A 24,953-nucleotide genomic window follows, 5' to 3' on the forward strand; every position below is an offset into this window, starting at 1 on the left:
TCTGCTGGCTTTTGTTTTCCTCTTCCTGCTTATTTTCTACTTCTCCTGTTTTGGTAACTCTGAAATTAAATCCTTCCTCAATTTCAGCTGGGCTAAGGAGAAAATCTGAGTGGCGAACAACCTACATTAGATCATAAGGTTTTCAAATAGTGCAGCTATTTAAATCAAGTTAGACTTACGTGTGGCATATAAGAGCCTTTAGTGAATACAAAAACCTGACTCAGTATCACTAGAAGGCAGTTTCTAAGAAGAGCTGCAATTTCTGGAGGAAGGTTAAATGGAGATTTTTTAGAATTAGCCTCCATCCAAGTATAACTTTAAGAAATGGCCAGGAATAAGCTTAAGAAACTGAGGATCGAAAAGGCATTTGATTTTTTTTAATGTCAGTTAAGCATGAAAAATTATTGAGGAAATTCCCTTCACCACACTTAATGAAAAGATTTTTCTGTGATGGTGTAAAAATATGCAGAATTGGGATCCTGGGCTCTGGTCTGTGTGTTGACTGGGTCGAGCAGGACATCTGAGGCCTGTGTGTCTGTGAGCCCAGGTGAAGCCGCGCCGCTGCAGGGCTCTTCTCTCTGGGAGGAGCCTGGGCCGACCTCTTGGCCTCACTAGATTCTCCGTCTCATTAGAGCAGATCCTATTTTCCCCCGGCCTGCCCACGAGCTATTGATGAGCACATAATGGCTGCTGTGTTTCCCTGCTCAGCTCCTCTGCTTTCAGCAATAGGACTTGTTGAATCAGTGAATTTCTTTGGGGCACAGAGGGTTGCAGTTTTGTTCTAAGACATGCACCACATTTCCATTTTTAAAGCAGTGCAGAGCACAGTTGGAAAGTACTTTTTTTTTTAAGCCGAAGGAGAAAATGTTACAACCACGGAGCAATTTGATTAATAAATGAAAGCAAGGTTTTTATAATTGATGCATCTGTCTGCCTTGATGGTTTGATTTAGAAGGCCTCGAGCAAGCAATTTCGGTTGTTCCTCCCCTCTGATTTTTATTATCCAATTTCTACCTTAGAAACTGCCTCTTTTTTTCATGCTGTTATCAATCAGTGTGAGGAGTTGAACATTTCTACTTTGTCTTAACAGCATCTTTGTGAGGAAGGGATTCATCATGAAAATGCAAGGTAGCAGGGAGGGATGAATAACCTTGATTTCGACAAAATGGAAGCTCAAATAGTTGGAGTGACTTGCTTAAAGTTACTTAGCCAGTCAGTGGTCAATTTGGGATATACACTCAAGTATTGTTTCTACTCCCAACATTTAAAAAAAATTTATAATTTGTTCATTTATTCATCTATTTATTTATTCATTTGCTTATTAAAATCACACTCGTGCTCTGAAGTGAGTAGTATTATCCCTATTTTACACAATTTATCCGACTCTAAAACCCACCTTTCTCGTCCGTCATGCTCCACTACTTCTACTAGGGAATCTTCATGTAGCAGCGTTTCACTGCTTTTGAATTTCCTCTCCAGTTTGGCCTTGGATCAGAGCACATGGCCATTAGTAGTATCCACTGGTGATGAAAATCTACTTCTACTGTTGAGGGAACTTTTTGATTTAGCGTCTAAAGACCCAGGTTTGAATCTCGCCTCTGTCACTTGCTAGCTATGTGTAATTGAGCCTCGAAGATTTTATCCAGAAAGTAGCCATAATGACCCCCATCTCATAATATTGTTATGAAATATAAGTTAGGCAGCAAAACAATGCCCCGTCTATAGTGGGTATACTCGAATCCAAACCTTATGCCAGGGATAAGTTTGACAAAATATTCGTGTCAACTAAACCGTGTTCTTTTATTTCCCCTCATGAAAACACGTGTTTCTCTTGTCTTTTCTTCTCAGGTCCTTGCCTATACCCTCAGCTGTGTATGTACATCTGCATTCAGTGCCGGAATTATTGAGGCTGTAGAGGCTGAAGATATTATGAATAAGCTTCGACTGTTGGTGGAGAACAACCAGCAGGTTGGAATTTCTGGTTATTTCTCAGTGGGTCTCAGGCTGCTGCTAAGTCTTAATTCTAATTTACTCTGAATTAGACTATAATGTGGTATGGTTTGCGCCCGGACCTGAGGAACTTCTAACTCTTGTCTTGTCCACAGCTATAGCCAGTATCCACAGACATCTTTTTCTCTCTTTATCCCCTATAGACATTTTTTCTTTTTTGGTCTGAGTACAAAAGTCTTTACTGGCTCTCCAGCTATTGCTCTGTATTTATAAAATTTTAAAACACGTGGCTAGGGAATATAAGAGTTATGTAAGGCTAGAAACAAAAATTCGTAACGATAGGAATACATAGAGTAATCTGATAGAGTAAAGCCTCAGCAAGTTCAAGGCAGAGAAACTCTGCTCATGACTAAATATATAAGAAAATTTAGATTCCTGCAATTTAAATGAAATACCCTTAAAATATTCCCTCTGAAATATTAGTCAACCTTCAAAAGGAAGAAAATTCTGACATACACTATGACATGGATAACCCCTAGGACGTTATGCTAAGTGAAATAGGCCCATCACAAAAAGACAAACACTGTATGATTCTGTTTATATGAGGTATTTAGAGCAGTCAAAAGCATAGAGACAGAAAGTGGAATGGTGGTTGCCAGGGGCTGAGGGAGGGGGAATGGGGAATTATTGTTTAATGGGTACAGAATTTCAGTTTTGCAAGATGAAAAGAGTTCTAAAGATGGATGGGAGTGATGGTTGCACAGCATTATGAATGTACTTCATACCACTGAACTGTACACTTAAAAATGGTTAAGATGGTAAATTTTATGTTATGTGTATTTTACCATAATTTTTAAAAATTGAAACAAAAATGTTCCCTCTGATCACACAGGCTCTAGAATTTCCCTGTGTGTATTTTGTTTGCTCAGTTCTTTGTTTTTTAGATTTCTCCAAAGTCTTAATATTGGCCATAGTGGGTTACTGCAGGATTCAGTCCAGGTTTTAAGCCTGTGCTGTTTTGTATTGTTATTATTTTATGGTTGTATGCCTGCTCACTTACAGTCAGAATAGATTTTGCATTGAGAATCAACTATACTTCAATAAAAAATTAAATTAAATTAATGTAAAATTAGAAAAAAAAGAATAGATTTTGCAAACACCAAAATATAGAAGTTTGCATATGCTGTGCTCATTATAGAATATTTTCTCCTCTTGTTTGGGGGTTGACTGGGCTTGGGTGATTTACCTTGGTGTTTTCACCCTAACCTCCTTCTTAGAATTTGGATTGTTTGACCCAAGTCAATCAGTAGTGCAGTATTCTTTTCCTAAAATAAACGACTTACTGAAGCCAAATTCCATACAATTAGACTGCAGTTTCTGTTGCAGACTGGTATAGATTTAAAAAATCTGCAAATCTCTGATTTTCAGATGGAAACAGAATGTGTCTATAGGAAAGGGAGCCCTTAAATGTGCTTGTTTTGCTGTATATGAACATTCCTGATCTGTGCCATTCTTCTTTTTTTCTCACCTCTTCTTTTAATTTATTTTTAACAGACTTCAGGTTTTGCCCTGGCGTTAGGAAACATAGTTCATGGTTTGTCTGTGTGTGGACATGGAAAAGCTGAAGACTTGGGCAACAAACTGCTCCCTGCCTGGATCAGAATTGTCCTAACAGAGGTAGAAGGACCTCCTGCATGTTATTTTATAGTTTTATAAAGGAAAAAGAGCTACTTTATTGGACCATTTATAGGTGCTGCCAAGATATATAGCTTAACCATAAAAGAATAGGCAATTTCAAATGAAAGAGACACATGTACATTTTTTTCCTTTTTAATTTAATTTTATTATTATTTTTTTATACAGCAGGTTCTTATTAGTTATCTATTTTATACATATTAGTGTATACATGTCCATCACAATCTCCCAATTCATCCCACCTCCACCACTACCACCTGCTTCCCCCCTTGGTGTCCATACATTTGTCCTCTACATGTGTGTCTCTATTTCTGCCCTGCAAACTAGTTCATCTGTACCATTTTTCTATATTCTGCATATATGCATTAATATACAATATTTGTTTTTCTCTTTCTGACTTATTTCACTCTGTTTGACAGTCTCTAGGTCCATCCACGTCACTACAAATAACCCAATTTTGTTCCATTTCATGGTTCAGTAATATTCCATTGTATATCTGTACCACATCTTCTTTATCTATTCGTCTGTCGATGGGCATTTAGGTTGCTTCCATGACCTGGCTATTGTAAATAGTGCTGCAGTGAACATTGGGGTGCATGTGTCTTTTTGAATTATGGTTTTCCCTGGGTATATGCCCGGCAGTGGAATTGCTGGGTCATATGGTAATTCTTTTAGTTTTTTAAGGAACCTCCATATTGTTCTCCATAGTGGCCGTATCAATTTACATTCCCACCAACAGTGCAAGAGGGTTCCCTTTTCTCCACACCGTTGCCAGCATTTGTTGTTTATAGATTTTCTGATGATGCCCATTCTAACTGGTGTGAGGTGATACCTCATTGTAGTTTTGATTTGCATTTCTCTAATAATGAGAGATGTTGAGCAGCTTTCCATGTGCTTCTTGGCAATCTGTATATCTTCTTTGGAGAAATGTCCATTTAGGTCTTCTGCCCATTTTTTGATTGGGTTGTTTGTTTTTTTAATATTGAGCAGCATGAGCTGTTTATATATTTAGGAGAGTAATATTTTGTATGTTGATTCGTTTGCAAATATTTTCTCCCATTCTGAGGGTTGTCTTTTCGTCTTATTTATAGATTCCTTTGCTGGACAAAAGCTTTTAAGTTTCATTAGGTCCCATTTGCTTATTTTTGTTTTTATTTCCATTACTCTAGGAGGTGGGTCAAAAAAGATCTTGCTGTGATTTATGTCAAAGAGTGTTCTTCCTATGTTTTCCTCTGAGAGGTTTATAGTGTCCGGTCTTACATGTAGGTCCTTAATCCATTTTGAGTTTATTTCTATGTATGGTGTTAGGGAATGTTCTAATTTCATTCTTTTACATGTACCTGTCCAGTTTTGCCAGCACCACTTACTGAAGAGACTGTCTTTTCTCCGTTGTATATCCTTGCCTCCTTTGTCATAGATTAGTTGACCATAGGTGTGTGAGTTTATATCTGGTCTTTCTATCCTGTTCCATTGATCTATATTTCTGTTTTTGTGCCAGTGCCATATTGTCTTGATTATTGTAGCTTTGTAGTATAGTCTGAAGACACGGAGTCTGATTCCTCCAGCTCCGTTTTTTCCCCTCAAGATTGCTTTGGCTATTCGGGGTCTTCTGTGTCTCCATACAAATTTTAAGATTTTTTGTTCTAGTTAGTTCTGTAAAAAATGCCGTTGGTAATTTGATAGGGATTGCACTGAATCTGTAGATTGCTTTGGGTAATATAGTCATTTTCACAATATTGATTCTTCCAATCCAAGAACATGGTATAGCTCTCCATCTGTTTGTGTCATCTTTGATTTCTTTCATCAGTGTCTTATAGTTTTCTGAGTACAGGTCTTTTACCTCCTTAGGTAGGTTTATTCCTAGGTATTTTATTCCTTTTGTTGCAGTGGTGAATGGGATTGTTTCCTTAATTTCTCTTTCTGATCTTTCATTGTTAGTGTATAGGAATGCAAGAGATTTCTGTGTATTAATTTTGTATCCTGCAACTTTACCAAATTCATTGATTAGCTCTAGTTTTTTGGTGGCATCTTTAGGATTATCTGTGTATAGTATTGTGACATCTGAAAAGAGTGACAGTTTTACTTCTTCTTTTCCAATTTGTATTCCTTTTATTTCTTTTTCTTCCCTGATTGCCGTGGCTAGGACTTGAAAAACATAAAAATATATGGTTTTTATTCTTCCATTTGTTAATATGGTGTATCACATTGATTTGCCTATATTGAAGAATCCTTTCATCCTTGGGATAAATCCCACTTGATCATGATGTATGATCCTTTTCATGTGCTGCTGGATTCTGTTTGCTAATACTTTGTTGAGGATTTTTGCATCTATATTCATCAGTGATATTGGTCTGTAATTTTCTTTTTTTGTAGTATCTTTGCCTGGTTTTGGTAACAGGGTAATGGTGGCCTCGTAGAATGAGTTTAGTAGTGTTCCTTCCTCTGCAATTTTTTGGAAGCGTTTGAGAAGGATGGGTGTTAGCTCTTCTCTAAATATTTGATAGAATTCACCTGTGAAGTCATCTGGTCCTGGACTTTCGTTTGTTGGAAGATTTTTAATCACAGTTTCAATTTCATTCCTTGTGATTGGTCTGTTCATATTTTCTATTTCTTCCTGGTTCAGTCTTGGAAGGTTATACCTTTCTTAGAATTTGTCCATTTCTTCCAGGTTGTCCATTTTATTGGCATAGAGTTGCTTGTAGTAGTCTCTTATGGTGCTTGGTATTTCTGCAGTGTCCATTGTAACTTCTCCTTTTTCATTTCTGATTTTATTGATTTGAGTCCTCTCCATCTTTTTCTTGATGGGTCTGGCTAAAGGTTTATCAATTTTTTTTATCTTCTCAAATAACCGACTTTTAGTTTTATTGATCTTTGCTATTGTTTCCTTCATTTGTTTTTCAGTTATTTCTGATCTAATCTTCATGATTTCTTTCCTCTGCTAACTTTGGGTTTTGTTTGTTCCTCTTTCTCTAGTTCCTTTAAGTGTAAGTTTAGACTGTTTGTTTGAGATGTTTCTTGTCTCTTGAGGTAGGATTGTATAGCTATAAACTTCCCTCTTAGAACTGCTTTTGCTGCATCCCATAGGTTTTGGATTGTCATGTTTTCGTTGTTATTTGTCTCTAGGTATTTTTGATTTCCTCTTTGATTTCTCCAATGATCTCTTGGTTATTTTGTAATGTATTGTTTAGCCTCCATGTGTTTGTGTGTTTTATGTTTTTTTCCCTGTAATTTGTTTCTAATCTCAGCGTTTTGGTTGGAAAAGATGCTTGATATGATTTCTATTTTCTTAAATTTACTGAGGCTTGATTTGTGACCCAAGATGTGATCTCCCCTGGAGAATGTTCTGTGTGCACTTGAGAAGAAAGTGTAATCTGGAATGTACAGATTACATTCCATTCCATGTAGATGGAATGTCCTATAAATATCGCTTAAATCTATCTGGTCTATTGTGACATTTAAAGCTTGTGTTTCCTTATTAATTTTCTGTCTGGGTGATCTGTCCATTGGTGTAAGTGAGGTGTTAAAGTCCCCCTCTATTATTCTGTTACTGTCAATTTCTCCTTTTATGGCTGTTAGCATTTGCCTTATCTTTTGAGGTGGTCCTATGTTGGGTGCATATATATTTATAATTGTTATATCTTTTTCTTGGATCGATCCCTTGATCAGTATGTAGTGTCCTTCCTTGTCTCTTGCAACAGTCTTTATTTTAAAGTCTATTTTATCTGATATAAGTATTGCCACCCCAGCTCTCTTTTGATTTCCATTTGCATGGAATATCTTTTTCCATCCCCTCACTTTCAGTCTGTATGTGTCCCTAGGTCTGAAGTGGGTCTCTTGTAGACAGTATATATACGGGTTGTGCTTTTGTGTCCATTCAGCAAGTCTGTGTATTTTGGTTGGAGCATTTAATCCATTCACATTTAAGGTAATTGTCGATATGTATTTACCATTTTCTTAATTGTTTAGGGTCTGTCCTTGTAGGTCCTTTTTTCTCTTGTGTTTCCCAAGAAACACTGCTTAGAGAAGTTAGAGAAGTTCCTTTAGCATTTGTTGTAGAGCTGGTTTGGTGGTGCTGAATTCTCTTAGCTTTTGTTTGTCTGTAAGGCTTTTGATTTCTCTGTCGAATCTGAATGAGATCCTTGCTGGGTATATTAATCTTGGTTGTAGTTTCTTCCCTTTCATCACTTTAAATATATCATGCCACTCCCTTCTGGCTTGTAGAGTTTCTGCTGAGAAATCAGCTGTTTACCTCATGGGGGTTCCCTTGTATGTTATTTGTCATTTTTCCCTTGTCACTTTTAATAATTTTTCTTTTTCTTTAATTTTTGTCCATTTGATTACTATGTGTCTCAGCATGTTTCTCCTTGGGTTTATCCTGCCTGGGATTCTCTGTGCTTTCTGGACTTGGGTGTCTATTTCCTTTCCCATGTTAGGGAAGTTTTTGACTATAATCTCTTCAGATATTTTCTCGGGTTCTTTCTCTCTCTCTTCTCCTTCTGGGACCCCTGTAATGCGAATGTTGGTGCATTTAATGTTGGCCCAGACGTCTCTTAGGTTTTCTTCATTTTTTCATTCTTTCTTCTTTCTTCTGTTCTGCAGCAGTGAATTCCAGCAATCTATCTTCCAGGTCACTTATCCGTTCTTCTGCCTCAGTTATTTTGCTATTGATTCCTTCTAGTGTAGTTTTAATTTCAGTTATTGTATTGTTCATCTCTGTTGGCTTGTTCTTTAATTCTTCTAGGTGTTTGTTCTTTAATTCTCCTAGGTCTTTGTTAAACATTTCTTGCATGTTCTCGATTTTTACCTCCATTCTTTTTCCGAGGTCCTGGATCATCTTCACTATCATTATTCTGAATTCTTTTTCTGGAAGGTTACCGTTCTCCCCTTCATTTAGTTGTTTTTCTGGGGTTTTATCTTGTTCCTTCATCTGGTACATAGTCCTCTGCCTTTTTATTTTGTCTATCATTCTGTGAATGTGGTTTTCGTTCCACAGGTTGCAGGATTGTAGTTCTTCTTGCTTCTACTGTCTGCCCTCTGGTGGATGAGGCTTTCTAAGAGGCTTGTGCAAGCTTCCTGATGGGAGGGACTGGTGGTGGGTAGAACTGGGTGTTGCTCTGGTGGCAGAGCTCAGTAAAACTTTAATCCGATTGTCTGCTGTTGGGTGGGGCTGAGTTCCCTCCCTGTTGGTTGTTTGGCCTGAGGTTACCCAGCGCTGGAGGCTACAGGCTCTTTGGTGGGGCTAATGGTGGACTCTGAAAGGGCTCACGCCAAGGAGTACTTCCCAAAACTTCTGCTGCCAGTGTCCTTGTCCCCATTGTGAGCCACAGCCACCCCCTGCCTCTGCAGGAGACTCTCCAACACTAGCTGTTAGGTCTGGTTCAGTCTCCTATGGGGTCACTGCTCCTTCCCCTGGGTCCTGATGCGCACACTACTTTGTGTGTGCCCTCCAAGAGTGGAGTCTCTGTTTCCCCCAGTCCTGTCGAAGTCCTGCAATGAAATCCCACTAGCCTTCAAAGTCTGATTCTCTGGGAATTCCTCCTCCCGTTGCCAGACCAGGTTGGGAAGCCTGACGTGGGGCTCAGAAACTTCACTCCAGTGGGTGGACTGCTGTGTTATAATTGTTCTCCAGTTTGTGAGTCACCCACCGAGCAGTTACAGGATCTGATTTTATTGTGATTGCACCCCTCCTACCATCTCATTGCAGCTTCTCCTTTGTCTTTGGGTGTGGGGTATCTTTTTTTGGTGAGTTCCAATATCTTCCTGTCAATGATTGTTCAGCAGTTAGTTATTATTTTGGTGTTCTCACAAGAGGGAGTGAGCGCACGTCCTTCTACTCCGCCATCTTAAACCAATCTCCCCCAAGACACATGTATTTTTAATGCCTTATAAATGATACATCCTGTTAACCATTATAGTTTTGTTTTTTAACTGGCTGTTTTGTCAGTGTGTTAATTTTAAAACAACACTGTAGTTTTGAAAAATAAAAAAACGACAAGAAACCACCTAGAATCTAACAACTTTAACGTGTTACTTTATTCAAGTCTGGGGCCGTTCTCAGTTCAGTGACACAGGTTGTGTTGACCCTACAAATTTAGTACCATTTTGGCCAGTTGTTTTTCTTTGATATAATTTTTTTTTTTGCGTTATGTGGGCCTCTCACTGTCGTGGCCTCTCTCGTTGCGGAGCACAGGCTCCGGACATGCCGGCCCAGCGGCCATGGCTCACGGGCCCAGCCGCTCTGCGGCATGTGGGATCCTCCCGGACCAGGGCACGAACCCGCGTCCCCTGCATCGGCAGGTGGACTCCCAACCACTGCGCCACCAGGGAAGCCCTGATATAATTTTTATCCACTTCCAACCCAAGGACTGTTTCCCTCTTGACATATTCTGATGTTTGTTTTCAGGGCACCTCCACAATGCTGTGTTTGGCAGCTCTTCATGGCATGGTGGCCTTGGTAGGCTCTGAAGGGGATGTAATGCAGGTAAAAAAAAAAAGGGGGGGGGTCGGGGTCGGGTGGGAGAAAAAACCTAAATGTGTACATAGTCACAGCAAGAAAAGAATACCCAATATCTCAGTATGCTAAGGAAAGAACAATATATGATCATGGTATTGTTTACACTGGGCTTTCTAATGCCTTTATATATGGAAAATTGCTCTTGGTCAGGAATTCTTTCTATAGAGATATGTTCCTTATTTTATTTGGTTTGTAGGAATTAAACCTAGTCAACTTATCTACTTTCTGCAAAATTCTCTGAATGAGAAAAGTGATTGGATCCTAAGAAATTTAAAAAGCCATTCATAAGAAACTCCATTTTGCATCTGTGATGTTTAAGTTTATATCTATGTAATTATGCTTTCACTTTAAAATGTTTTGTGTAGTGAGCATATGTATATGTAAATTTACAAGTAATTCTAAGGTGTTCCTTTGTTCATACAGTAAAGGTTTATTACGTGACTGCTACATGCCACACTGAACTGGTGCTAGGAAATCAGTGATTTCATAAAGCATGGGCACTGCCTTCAAGGAGCTCACAGCTTTTGTTTTTGAAATATAAGGATATAATGATAAATTATTTCACAGCTTAGATGATGGTAACTCATACACTGGGAATATCATTATTTACTTCTGGGGGGATGCGGGATGGGTATTTCTCCTTTTTCTTTCAGCTGAAGTCAGAAGCCATCCAGTCCTCTCATTTTCAAGGCAGACTTAATGAAGTCATTAGAACTTTAACTCAGGTGAGAAGGGGAATTTCAGACCGTTGAGTGGGAAAACAGATATTCCCCTTTGTGGTCTTTTTTCTTTTTCATGATATAAACTGTTTTACTTAGACAATGGGAAAATCTCTGGTTATTCATGGTGAGTTCAAGGGTCATTGGAGCATGGCTTACGGCCCTGCATAATTTGCTGATCAACACACACCACCTCTGGAAAAAAAGAAAGCTGGCATTTTTGAGTTAAGTTGGCACTGGTTTCTCTTAAAAATTAAAACCTGACCTTGCAAAGAATGTCAGGCCCTCCAGACAAGGAAAAGTGGAAGACAGTCAAAGGGCAGGGCATATATCTAAGCAGAATGGTCAAGAGGCACTAGTTCAGATGTCACTGGTAAAAGTATTTAGGTAAATTATGGTCAGCATTCTCCTTGTCTAAAGAATAAACATGTCCATCTGCTGAGAAATGATTTTATATTTTCAGATTTTTATTTTTAAAAAATCATGATGTTCATTGAATAAACTTAAAATTACAGAATGAAAGAAGCTGAAAAAATATCAGTGATGTTCCTCCCAACCTGAAGCAGCTGCTACTAATATTTGGTCATATTTCTTTTTAAGCATTCTTATTTTCTCTGCATAGTTGTATTCTTATCATATGTAGAACTTTGTATCCTAGGCTTTTCACTTAGCATACTTGTTTTCATTCTTGCAAATATAGCTGGTTATAATACTCACCACATAAAGAAGTTTTAGGAATTCATGGTTTTAAAAGCAAACAAATTTCTGAACAGAAGAAACTCTCTTTTGCATGTATGAATATGAATATTCTCCAAAAAAAATTCTACTGAAACATAAGTTGCTGTAACTTGGGGAAAAATCTATAAATGAAAACTATTATTTTAAAAATCTTATTATGAATGATAAAACAGTAATAGAGCATTAGTCAAAGAAGAGAACAAAATAGTATCTCCTTCTACTTTTAAAGGTACTTTAGTTTTAAGCAACTATCGCCTCTTTTTACTTTTTGGATTTTCTTTTCTCATTTTTTGAAAATTCCTTTAGACCAGTCTGACTCAGTGAAAACTGAGACAACCACTGGTACGTTCCATCATGACTGATAGATTCATTCATTCATTCATTCATTCAGCAACACTTGTTGATCACCTCTATGTCCCACGTTTAGTATACTAGACAGTTGATAGTACATCTTGTATATCTCATTACCAGCCAAGCCACCACCTCATAAAAGATTAGTGACCTCCTGTGAGTGGCCTTGTATTGAATAGAATTTGGATCTTGCCCCATCATTGAACTGTTACATTTCATTTATAGGTCATCAGTGTGTCTGGGGTGATTGGTCTTCAGTCAAATGCAATCTGGCTTCTAGGACATCTTCATCTGTCTACTCTGTCCTCAAATCAAAGTAGAACCTCGGGTAAGACTGGAGTCATAGAACACTGGAGCTGGAAGGAGGGATTGCTGACATGGGGCAATGTGCTTTGTTAAGAGAGTTAATTTTCACAGCTACCCAAGCACAGTAATATCGGTGGTGGATATTACTGTCCCTCTTTTACATCAGAGGAAAATGGACTGTGGAGAGGTCTCCTGACTTGCCCAGGGTCACATAGCAGTAAATGGTAAACATGCAGTTTGAACTAAGATCTGTCGGCCGCCAAAGCCCATGCTCTTTTCACTCTTTCTCTCTGCCTTCCTTGGAGATCGGTTTAGACATTGAGTCTAACCCCATATTTTACAAATGGAGAACCCGAGGCTCAGAAAGGTTACATGACTTAGGTACAAGCTTAATGAGAAATTCAGAAACTAGGAATCAGACCCTTGAAGCTTGGAACAGAGTTCTTTTTATTTTACTAGATGTAATCATAGTTTGTATAATATTCATATTTCATTAAAAAACTCTTCATATATGGCTGGAATTCTTCTGGCTCCTGGTTTTGAGAAAATAATTGGGTAAGTACTTTTAAAGATGTATATCTCCTTGGCCTTGGAATTAAAATCCTAGGTCTTAATGTAACAAGGCTTTTTCTATTTCCAGCTTTTTAATAAAAGCAATAAAAATATTTGCAGTTCCCACATGCTTAACTTATGTGTGTACTTGGAGATCTCCCGGGGAAGGCATCACTGTAATGCACTGGGACCTATAGCTACTCCTTGCTCTTTATAGAATTTTGACCACTGGCTCTCTTGGACTCATGCCAGGGAGGTTTAGGTACCAGAGATTCCTCATTAAAACCTAGTTTCACATATCCCCTGACAGGTAGTCTACAGACAGCATTACCATGGGCTACTATAATTACTGTCTCCCTCATTTTCAATCACTCCTCAGCTATAGAAATAGGACATGGTTTCACAGCATTCCCAACATAATGAACTTTAGACAACTAGAAGCTGTCATATTAAAACTGGAAAAGGAAAAAAAAAGTAGTCATATTAGAAACCCTTGGTATTGCTAGTTTTGAAGTGCAGTGCTCTCACAAGGTCCTGGTAAAATAGCATGTGTATGTCGGGCTTTTGCTTTTTCACATAGGCTTTTAATTGTTATACTGTGGAGTACACGGTCTGGCCCACATATACTGAAGACAGGTCGTAGTGAATCATCTTACACCCAGGTTCTTTGGAGCAACATGATTGTGTGTCTGGAAAAGTTGAGCCATCTATCCCAGTAAAAAACATTTCATGAAACAATTATGTGGAACTGGGAGGAAAAGAATCTGGGAAACTCCCAGGACTCAACAAGCATAAATGTCACTCCTTCATTGTTCCAGGTCAGCAGGCACATCTGGTTATTTGCACGTGTTGGTCACATAGAGGTCCCTGCCTTATGAAGTAAGAGACTAGCTGATATTAATGCTGATTGATGTATTTCCATAGTTCATATATCTGACTCAGGGTGCCCTGAAATAGCCCAGAGAATGGTGGTCTCATCCTAGAAGCCCAGTAGACTCCTTGCTGACACAGAGGAAGTCACTGGATTGCAGCTCATTGATGTGCCAAAGTGGAAAAGGGTTTTTTTAAACCACTTGAGTACAATTTTTGTCCTCTGTGGTTTTTCAGCCTCCTCTAGATTTACCACCGTTTTAGATTTGCTTGCATAGCCTAAGTGATGACTCCAAGGCCAGTCACTTAACCTAATAGAATTAGTTGCAACCACAGAGTATTGTTCTGAGATTAATGGCATAAACACTTCTGCTTTGTCTCTAGGTTGATATGGCAGCATGAGATCATTATCTTTCCTTCATTAGTCCCGCCAGGTTCAGTGGTTAATTTGATCATTTTCTGTCTCCACAGTTCCTACGGACTATAGCTATTTGCCTGAAAGCAGTTTTATTAGAGCATCCATTGGCTTCTTCATTACAGGAGGAAAAAAAGGCAAGTGAGCACATTTCTTGAACTCTGTCATACTGTCTACATGTCAAGTTTGTGTGCCCTCAGCTTGCTTCTGTAGAATTAAACAATACAAATCTGAAGGGGTGAATAATTTCTCCTGCCAGATCATCTTTGCAGTAGAGATGACTAGGAGACCAACTACACTAAGTGGTACATAAACATACACACTGTGTGTACTGTTGGAACTACCATACGTGATCTTGGGGGACATGTGAATATCTTAATCTTCCTTTTGGCCATTTCGAAAGTATAAGCGCACATTACTTTTCTTGTCAATTTCAAGTGAGTGTGACCTAAAAAGAGAAAACACACATGGGTGCTGTTTGTATTCCAGGACCAAACTTGGAGGTAAGTCTTCTCCCTGAACCTTGTGTGATCACTTTGTGTTGTTGGAATCACTGGCTCTAGTTCTTAATTTTAGTTTCTGTTGTTTTTCTCTGCACCAGTTGTCCCTTTGTGATTCTTTTTTGCTGCCACACACAACCTAAAGACAGAGATTGAGTGCCTTTTGTTTATAACTGGAGTCAAAATAATGCCACATAAACTATCAAATAAATGCTCTTTAATGATACACACCTACCATTTCATGCTATGAGGAAAAAATGGATCTGAAATGAGCATGTCATGGCTCAGGAACCAGTTTTATGTAATATTCTTTCACTGATGTGTGCTAGTTTCATTCTTCGTTGGGTTGGCTGTGTCAGTCTGGGCAAAATCAGTGCCTGTATTACAACAAGACCATCCCAGTTTTAGGGGAAAAAAAGTTTTTAAACCAATTAAAATGAAGACATCTGGGGACATCTGAAGTCATTGATTAATGAAGGTCATGGAAGGATAAAATCTCACCATTGGAAGGGACATTAAAAGTCATGTCCGTTGTCTAAGTTTCCACTGGGTACAGAAATCCCTGGAGCTTCCAGATTGTAAACTACTTTCATAGGTTGGACATGAATTCCCTTAGTTTCTGCAGTTCTAGAAATTGTGCATATTATCCTCAGGTCGCGACTTAGCATAATTTGCTTTTACATATCCTCAGTAAAAATTGGTATAAGGTTATGTCATGGTTTTACAAGATATGTTTATATATGAACATGTCATATATATATAATGTGGAGTTAATTGTTTATATTGCCATAAATTAAGTGTTTTTAAAGTACAGAGATGTCTCCATTAGGAGGAAATTGAATTCTTACTAAAGGAACATCTAAAATTTCCATGGCTAGAATAATTCTAGGAACATATATTTTTGCTCTATTTTTTGTTAGTTTGCTCACTGATATCTTATAAAATTTTTAAATGATGATAGCGTGAGATATTTCCATGAAATATAAAACTCTTAAGACCAAATGAAAGACATACTCTTTTTCTTTTCTAGTGACTAAAATGTCATTTGGCTCCCTAGATTCATATTTCTTAACAGAAATGAATTTTCTGTGAATCTTGTGGAAAATTTTGTTAAATGTAATATTTTTATGATTATGCAGTCATGGTACAACAGGAAGTATTCTGTTCTAAAACTGAAAAATCAGGTGAAATTGACATCAGAAACATTATGTAAAATCTTACTATTAAAGCTATTTTAAGACATATAAATGAAATATTTTTAAAATGCCATATTACTAGTCACATTTTTGGCATTCTCAGGTTGTGGGAGAGGGCTGCCTTCTTGTCAGGTTTACTGACTAGATTCAGAGGAAAGTCCATTCAGCCTTACCCATTACTAATGATGACCCCAGAGGAGTGGAGGCCGTGGGAGGCTGACCTCCGCCTCGGAAGCCCATTTACAAAAACAAAACCAGACCCTGCTCTATGGGTCTAAATGGGATGGCCAAATGTGGAGGTGTGCATGCAAACAAGTGTTTTCTTCTTCAATATGCCCAGCTCATTTGAATTTTAATAACTCCCTTCTGAAGCAGCTTTTGAGTTTAAATGTTTGGGTGTCACTCATCAGAGCCCAGTGGCGCTGCTGATAGGAAGGATGACAACTTTGGTGAGCTCTTTAGAGGAAGAAATGGCTTGAGAGGATAAAAATCATGCTTGGCATAGGCAGAAGAGAGAAAACTTTAGGGATAGCATGGCTTCGTTGCCTCTGTATGCCATTTAGTAACTCACAAGAGGAAGAAAAATGTGATGAGTTATCCCTGATTCACACATATGCCAGGTTGAGATTGGATGTCATGATCTCAGTTTTAGCCAATCAGATTTGAGATAGTGAATATATTAATCTGCTTCAAATGTTTAGGGCTTTTCTCATTCTAGATACTCACTTTAGTACTCATACAACAGAACATAGCATATGTTCATAGCATCTATTCCTTCATACAGGCCTACATTTTAAAACCATGCCAAACAGATAAAATTCCTTCCAATTTTAAGACTGCAGTTAATAGTTTTGAATATAACTGTTTTTTTTGCTATACCCTATAACATTTTCTCTTCTTCCCTAATAGCCCTACCTTCTAGCAGATATAATATTCCTTAACCCTTGTCATCATCATAATCTATTCTATGGACATTTCTTGGCTGTGCTATGCTTAAAATTTGCTTATAATCTAATTCCGCCTATCATGGAATTATTTTTTATCTTAAGGGCCTCTAAATTTTGACTCTTATTTTTGCTTCTTTTCTGTACATTTATTCTTTTTCCTGATTTCTGATCTTTGTTTTTTCTCAATCTCATGGCATATTCAGATTTCATCAAGATTTTACCTACTTTTTAAACAAAACACTTAAAATTTATTAAAAGTACTTAATAAAAATAATCATTTATTTTTGGTGATAACATTTAGGTATTTCTACCTAATCATTTAGGATTATTTTTCTTATCATTCTCTTGCTGGGGAATGTGACTTTCTAAGCTTTAATTTTTCTATTAGGCTTTAAAGTTTACAATAAGAAGTATTAATTCACAGAAAGTATATTTAAATCCTTGTAAGAAAGTCAGTATGAATGGCATTTCCTTCTCGATATGGATTCATTGGTCAGCGATTTGAGTGTATAAGTGTTGGGCTTGTACATATACTATCAATAGGTAGATTCTCAGTTGATCATTTTTGGATTACTAGCATGAGATATAATTGTTGATGAGTCTAGCCAAGAGAGCAGAATATAGAATAAATGATATGAGAAAGCTATTTCTATTTTTCTGATGAAATTATGGAGTTGGTTACCAAAAGTATGTTATTTTTAAGTATTTTAGTTTGGTAATAGTTTACCTATACAATTCTTTTTAAAAAGTTATTAGAAATGAATACATTTCTTCATACCAAAAATGGTATGAAGAAAAAGAAAGAATCCTCTTAATCTCACCACCTAGAGATAGCCTCAGTAGGTATTCCAGTGTATGTCCTCTAGATGTGTGTGTGTTATATTATATTGAATCATAAAATGTATATTATTGTCTTTTTAAAAAATTTAACAAGTTTCCATGTAAATGGACATAATCACCACTCATCCCCTGAAAAGAAGGGTTGAGGAAGCATGAAAAGAATCCTTGCATCACTTTCTAGACAGGTTTTAATATGATATGTTTGGGGAGTATTTAATTTCTATTTTTTTGTTGTAAACATCATAAAAATATTTGAAAGGAAAAAAGTCACCAATTATCCCATGACTTTCTAACAGCTATTATCATTTAAAAATTTTACTTTTTAATTTGTTCCTGTTATGCACACACAATGTTTACATATTTACCAGTATACATAAACTTTGTATTTTTTAACTTAATATTATATTGTAAACATTTCCCTATTTTCCATATATCTCCATAATTATCATTAAAAATGATTACCATTATCATTAATAATGATAATGACTGACTGTAGAATGTTCCGTCAAGTCGATGAATCATAACTAACCCATTACCCTATAGATCATTTAAAATGTTTCCATTATAGAGAACATCCTTGTGCATATAGCTTTCCTTAGGATAAACTGTCAGCAATTTATTAGTGGCCAAGAGTCTGAGGATTTGATGACTACAGAGATGGCATGGCCTCATTGCTCTTCAAAAGGACTGTAGCAGATTTCAGTACCTCGGCCCTGTCTGAGTATCATAGTACAGCAGCATATCATAGAGGTTAAAAGCGTGGGAGCCAGACTGCCTGGGTTCATACCCCACTTATACTGCCTGCTGGCTATGTCACTTCAGGCAAGCTACTTAAGTCTGTAATCCTCAATTGCTTCTGTAAAGTGGAGAAAATAATTGAATCTTCTTTCTGGAGTTTTTTGTAAGGATTATGAGTTTATGAGCCATCCTCAGGCTGACGAGCTCGTTGTGAAGACAGAATATAAAACATGGACCTTCAATCACAGTGAATGCAGCTCTGGGTGCCGGGATAGTCAAAGGTGTTGGCAAGGAGAGGAAAGGAAGGCACACTGGCACAACTTCTGATCAGGCAAGAACAGCAATGGAAGTGAAGGCACTTGAGGAAGCTCAGGTTGGGAGTTCTCTGTGTCTTTCTGCCTGTGTCCTTTTTTGCATCCCTGCATCCCTGGTGGTGACTCTCTGGTGTCTGCCACAGGCAGGGGAAACCTTCAGTTCAGGAGGCAAGAAGTCAGAAGTCAAGGCGTTGGTAGGGTGGGTTCTTTCTGGGGACTCTGAACAAGAATCTTTTCCACGCTTTTCTCACAGCTTCACTTTATGTAACAGTGCTTAGGAAACAAATAAAGAATAAACCCTTTCTAGTTATCATATTACAAAGCAGACCATCAGATAGATAAAACAAATGACTACAATAAAAGCCAAGCAGGTATAAAATGATACTTTAAGACTACTTTAATTTGCATTCATTGTCAGAAGGAATGAACATTTTTGTATGTATTTACTATTTGAGATGTCGTTTTTTTTAATTAAATGTTAGATGTGCTTTAAAATTTATTTTACTTTTTATTTTAAAATAATTTAAAACTTACCAAAAAGTGAAAACAGCCAGATCACTTCTATATTCCTTTCACCCAGAGACCCTATTCAAGTTTCCCTGACAGCCCAAATGATGGCTTTAGCAGAACAAGAATTTAATCCAGAATGTCACACTTGTCATCTCTTTGGTCCCCTTCAGTCTGGAACATTGCCTCGGTTGTTCTTTCATGACTTTAACGTGTTTTAGGATTAGAAGCCAGTTGTTTTACAGAGCACTTTTCTGTTTGAGTTTGCCTGGTGTTCCTCACATGAGAGGTCAGTCACCTTTGGCAAGAATGTTACAGCCATGGAGGCCTGCTCTGCTCACTGCATCCCTTCGGGTGGTACACGATGTCTGTCTTCCTCCACCAAAGTGATGCTAACTTTGATCACTTGGATAAGGTGATCTCTTCCAGGTGTCTCCTCATTAAAGTTCCTCCTTTCCTTTTATCATCAAGAAATATTTTATGTGGAGGTATTTTGAGACTTTATGAATATCCCATTTTCATCCTACTTTCACCCATTAGTTTGGGTATCCATTAATGTTTTCTTGACTGAGTTATTACTCTGATGATTGCCAATAGGTGATTCTTAAAATTCCATTATCCCATTTACACTTTTTGGTAGGCTTTCTTCTGAAAGGAAAAGCTGCCTCCTTCCCTCCCTCCCTCTTCCATCCTTCCTTCTTTCCTTGCTTCCTTTTTCTTTCTTCCTTTCTTTCTTTCTTTCAATATGGACTGCTGAACTCCTATTATTCAATTATTTATTATTCAGTTATTCATGATTTTGATCCTCAAATTGTTCCAGACTAGATCAGAAAGAGCCTCTTTAAGTTGACTCTTGTGTCCTTTTGAGATAACCTTATCATTCTTTGAGTACCTCCTTTTCTTTGTGGCACACAAAGATGTTCTAGGTTCATCTTGTATTATCCTCAGCCTTGTAATAGCCAGGTAACTCAAGTTTCTTCTCGTGGAGAAAGATATTTAGAAGCCAAGATCTTGGGTGCAAATTACTGCATTGCTACTGCGATAATCACTGCTCCTAGGCCCTTTCAGTGGACAGTTAGGAAATTCTCTCTTTCTCTCCTTCTTTCCCTCCCTCCCTCCCTCTCTCTCTTTCTCTCTCACATATTGTCTATATTTATTCTTATATCTAGCTATATATATTGAAAAACTTGAGTTCACACCAATATCTCCAATTCAACATCACAGGCTTCCTTCTGCATTTCCTCCTTCTCATTTGTAACTTTCTTCTCTGACTTTAAGAAACCTGACTCCCATTATTCTCAATGTATTTGCCACAGTCCTGCTAAAGCTGCCTTCCTCTCTCCCAGGTCCTGATTTCCACTGAGCAGCCACCCTGCTTGGCAGCCTTCCTGGTGCTAAGGGGCTCAGGGATGTTTTTGTTTCTGATAACACTGGATGATATTGAAGTACTTGGTCCTAAGAAAGAACATCCTACCAACTCTTAGTATCTGACTGACATATTGGAATCATCAACTGTTTTCAACAGCTGTCTTGATTATAGAGTGGTTTCTGGCAAGGGGCTAAGCATCTGTTAATCTCTCAAAATATGTCATGCTGTCATTATGTCTACCTGTGTTTTCTAAGGACTTTGTCTAGAAAAATTCGACTCATCCTTTCCATCTTGTTTTAAACATCCTTTCCTCAGTGGAGGATAAGACAGGATTCCCTGATGTTCCCAGATTAGTATAGATTTCTTATGTGATACTTTATGTTTTTCATAGTACTTTACATATGTGAAATTATTTGCTTAATTATTTGTGATTCTTTGTTTAAAGTCTGTCTTTCCCAGTAGACTGTAATTTCCTCAAGGGCAGGAAGAACATGTGGGTTTTATCCTAAATGCTTAGTACAGAGTACTTGGCATGTAATCGTTTTCAAGTATTTGTTGATCTACCACTTTAAACATATATATATGTGTGTGTGTGTGTGTGTGTGTAATCATATAATATATATATTATATATGTGTATATACATATATTATATATATTGCTTCTAAACAATGCTAATGATGGGAGAAGGTAAAGACATATCCACACCATTACAAGCGACATGCTGGTGATGGGGAACAGACACACCAGTGGCTGTTAGCCTACTTGTTACCAGACTTTTCCTATAGGAGTTACACATGTGCATTGTGGCATTGAGATCTGATCCTTTTTGTAGCCAGAGTATGTGTGATAAATGGGTCCTGTTGTAATGCATTATGTTCGGATATGCCATTTATATCAGGGTTCTTTGAGGCTGTCAACTGGATGAGGGATTTAAAGCAACTTTGTACCGGATTTTAAGACATCTGGATCCTTTTAACAAGTACTGTTAGGTCTTCTCAGTTCCAAATCCATTGTCTATAAAGCATTCCAGTATTTCTTTTTGTCTAAGGCACTTGGGTGAAAGATAGAGCTCTGTAATAAGGGAACTGATCCTTCCCATAGCTTAGATTTGGATTCTTGTGTCCAATGCTGAAGATCTCTGGGGAGGGAACCATGTGACTCTGTTCTCCCATTTGGGGGCTCGCTCTCTCTCCATATCTCCCCGCACATGCTTAGAACTACCAGGTATTTTCTCCATTCCTAACAGCTGCTATAATTTCTTTCATTCCAGTTGGTTTCAGAATTAGTTCCCTGCAAATATAGTGGAAAATTTTGTGTGATTCTAGCTATGCTAGTCCATACTGATTCTCTGCTTTTTTAAAAAGTGGGAAATGTATTGCATTATAGTACTTACTTGATTTTCACCCCTGTGCTCCATTTTACAAGTTCTCCTTGTTTCTGACACTTGCTTGTATATTAATTAGGTCAGTTCTAAAGAGTATGGAAGCAACATGTAAAGTGTTTAGATAGTAAAGTGCAGTTACTGGTGAAAGTTCTGTTGTCCTGTCAAGAGAGAGTTTGTTGTCTAAGCAATAAAGGATATAGAAAATGACCATATTTTACATTGGGTCCTGGTATTAGAGGACAGGTTGAATGTCTCTCCTGATTCTCTAGATCCTCTGGAAACTGCAAGTTTTCTGTAGTGAATTCTATAGAAGGACCTGGAATATAATTTTATATAGTTTTAAAAACACTTGATCTGAGAAAAAAATTTAACAGAAATCTGCTTATGAATTAAAGACTTACAATATAGAATTGGATTTATGTCCTTAATAGGAGTGAAGAGTAATTCTTTTTTTTTTTTTTTTTTAGAATAATAAGCTTTTCCTACCTGGTAATGGCATTTCTAGAATATAGAACATTATTTTTATAAATTTATTTATTTTTGGCTGTGTTGGGTCTTCATTGCAGTGTGAGGGCTTCTCATTGCAGTGGCTTCTCTTGTTGCGGAGCCCGAGCTCTAGGCACACAGGCTTCAGTAGTTGTGGCTCATGAGCTCTAGAGAGCAGGCTCAGTAGTTGTGGTGCACGGGCTTAGTTGCTCCGTTGCATGTGGGATCTTCCCGGACCAGGGTTCGAACCCGTGTCCCCTGCATTGGCAGGCGGATTCTTAACCACTGCACCACCAGGGAAGCCCAGTGAAGAGTAATTCTATGTCCAGATATTTACTATACTATCTGCCAGTTCATTAGGCTATTTCTATGAATCGTGAGCCAAAAGGCCCCCCCAAGAGCAGCTTAAATTTTGTTGTCATTGTTTTGTGAAATCAAAGACTCCAATTTGCAGACAACTTTGTGTGTGGACAGCTGCCATATGTGGATAATCAGTATAGAGTTATGTGAATACCCAACCAGTTAATTCCTATCATAGCATTTTTATTTTTATCACACCTGATTTTTCCTTGTCTGTTTGTCCTGTCACTAGAGTATAAGCTCCATGAGCATGGTGACCTCTTCTGCCTGTTCAACACCGTCTCCACTGTCTGGTAGCTAATAGATACTCAGTTGAATAAATGAATGTGTTTAAGAATATATTTACTTTTTTGGTCAGAAATTCTTCTACTTGTAATAGCAATGGTTAACTCCCTGATAATATTTCCTATAATCCTAGTACTACATCACAAGGTGGAATTGAAATAAAGCTTCAGTTACTGGTAACACAGCATAGAAGAGTGGCAGGTGTGTTGAGCTTTTAACATTTTCAAAAAGCAAAAAAGTATTGGTTGGAGGGGAGAGAAACAGCACTGGAAGGCACACAACTAGTTTTATTATACTTTCCCAAGTTGGCAGAGGCAAAGGTACAGAGGTAGGTTTGTTGGGGGCTACCTAAGAAAATATGCTGATTCTTGAGATAGCTGTAGAAACATCAGAGAAAGGCCTGCATTAGAAGTATGGGTTTACTAGTCATCAACGCCTAAGTAGTCTGTGAAATTATGAGTAAATGAGCTTAGGCAGTGATAGCAATTATGTTAGGGTAATTTTTATTACAGAAAACAATGACTTGCTTCAAGTGACTCAGTATTTACTGCAAGGATTCATAGGTTTCCCAGAAATCTAAGGACAGAAACTATTCTCAACCCTCAGAGTATCAGGAGCAGAAAGATACCAGGCATCAAGACTTTATCTTGCTTTCTGTCTGCCTGCCCAGGGCTGCACTGTATCGATCTCTTTCATGGATTCTGCTTTTCTCATCAAAGACTGCTTCATCCCTTTCTCTTCTTCTTGTGCTTGTGTGTGTGAGTGTGTGTGTGTCTGTGTGTGTGTGGTAAAAGACACATAATATAAAATTTATCATTTTAACCATTTTAAAGTGTACAATTCAGTGGCGTTTAGTACATTCACAATATTAGGCCACTGTCTAGTTCCAGAACATTTTCATCACCCCAAAAGGAAACCTTGTACTCCCTGAGCAATTGCTTCCATTCCCCCATTTCCCCCAGCCCCTAACAGCCAAAATCTGCTTTCTGTCTCTGTGGATTTGCCTATTCTGCATATTTCATTTAAATGGCATCATATGCCATATGGCCTTTTGTGATGGGCTTCTTTCGCTTAGCATAATGTTGTCAATGTTCATCCATGTGGTGGCAAGTATCAATATTTAGTTCCTTTTTTATGACTGAATAATATTCCAGTGCATGGATATGCATTTTATTTATCCATTCATCTGTTCATGGGCATTTGGGTTGTTTCTACCTTTTGGCCATTATGAGTGGTGCTGCTGTGGAGACTTGTGTACAGGTTTTTGTTTGAATACCAGTTTTCAATTCTTTGGGGTATGTATCTAGGGGTGGAATTGCTCAGTCATATAGTAATTCCATATAATTTTTTGAGGAACTGCCAAACTGTTTTTCCACAGTGGCTGCACCATTTTATATTCCTACTAGCAATGTATGAGGGTTCCAATTCCTCCACATCCTTGCCAACATTTGTTCTTTCTCCATGATTATTATTATCATTATTATTATCATCCTATTGAATGTGAAGTGATCACTTAGTTTTGATTTGTGTTTCCCTAATGACTAATGAGGTTAAGCAACTTCAACTACTTGTTGGTATATCTTCTTCGGAGAATTATCTGTTCAAGTCCTTTGATCATTTTAAAAACTAGATTGTCTTTTTGTTTTCGAATTTTAAGAATTATTTGTGTATTCTGGATACTGGACCCTTATCATATATACAATTTGCCAATGTTTTATTGCATTCTCTAGGTTGTCTTATCAATTTGTTGATAATATCCTTGGACACACAAGTTTTTAGCACTGACAAAGTCCAATTCATCTTTTTTCCTTTTGTTGCTCATATTTTTGGTCATACCTAAGAATTCATTGCCAAATCAAAGGTCATGAAGACTTACCTCTATGTTTTCTTCTAAGAGTTTTGCAATTTAATTCTTA

General features: G+C 37.6%; 1 protein-coding gene across 3 annotated transcripts in view; it reads left to right on the forward strand.

Annotated features, from left to right (window-relative positions):
- FOCAD (focadhesin) overlaps nt 1-24,953 on the forward strand; it is a 312,885-nt gene that overhangs the window by 258,341 nt on the left and 29,591 nt on the right. For all 3 annotated transcript variants that reach the window (XM_067744497.1, XM_067744498.1, XM_067744499.1), the window contains 6 exons: nt 1,849-1,968; nt 3,505-3,627; nt 10,049-10,126; nt 10,813-10,884; nt 12,193-12,295; nt 14,167-14,247. In XM_067744497.1, coding sequence (XP_067600598.1) covers nt 1,849-1,968; nt 3,505-3,627; nt 10,049-10,126; nt 10,813-10,884; nt 12,193-12,295; nt 14,167-14,247 — 577 coding nt within the window. The remainder of the gene's footprint in view (nt 1-1,848; nt 1,969-3,504; nt 3,628-10,048; nt 10,127-10,812; nt 10,885-12,192; nt 12,296-14,166; nt 14,248-24,953) is intronic.

This window comes from Pseudorca crassidens, chromosome 7 (genome assembly GCF_039906515.1).
Source record: "Pseudorca crassidens isolate mPseCra1 chromosome 7, mPseCra1.hap1, whole genome shotgun sequence".
NCBI lineage: Eukaryota > Metazoa > Chordata > Mammalia > Artiodactyla > Delphinidae > Pseudorca > Pseudorca crassidens.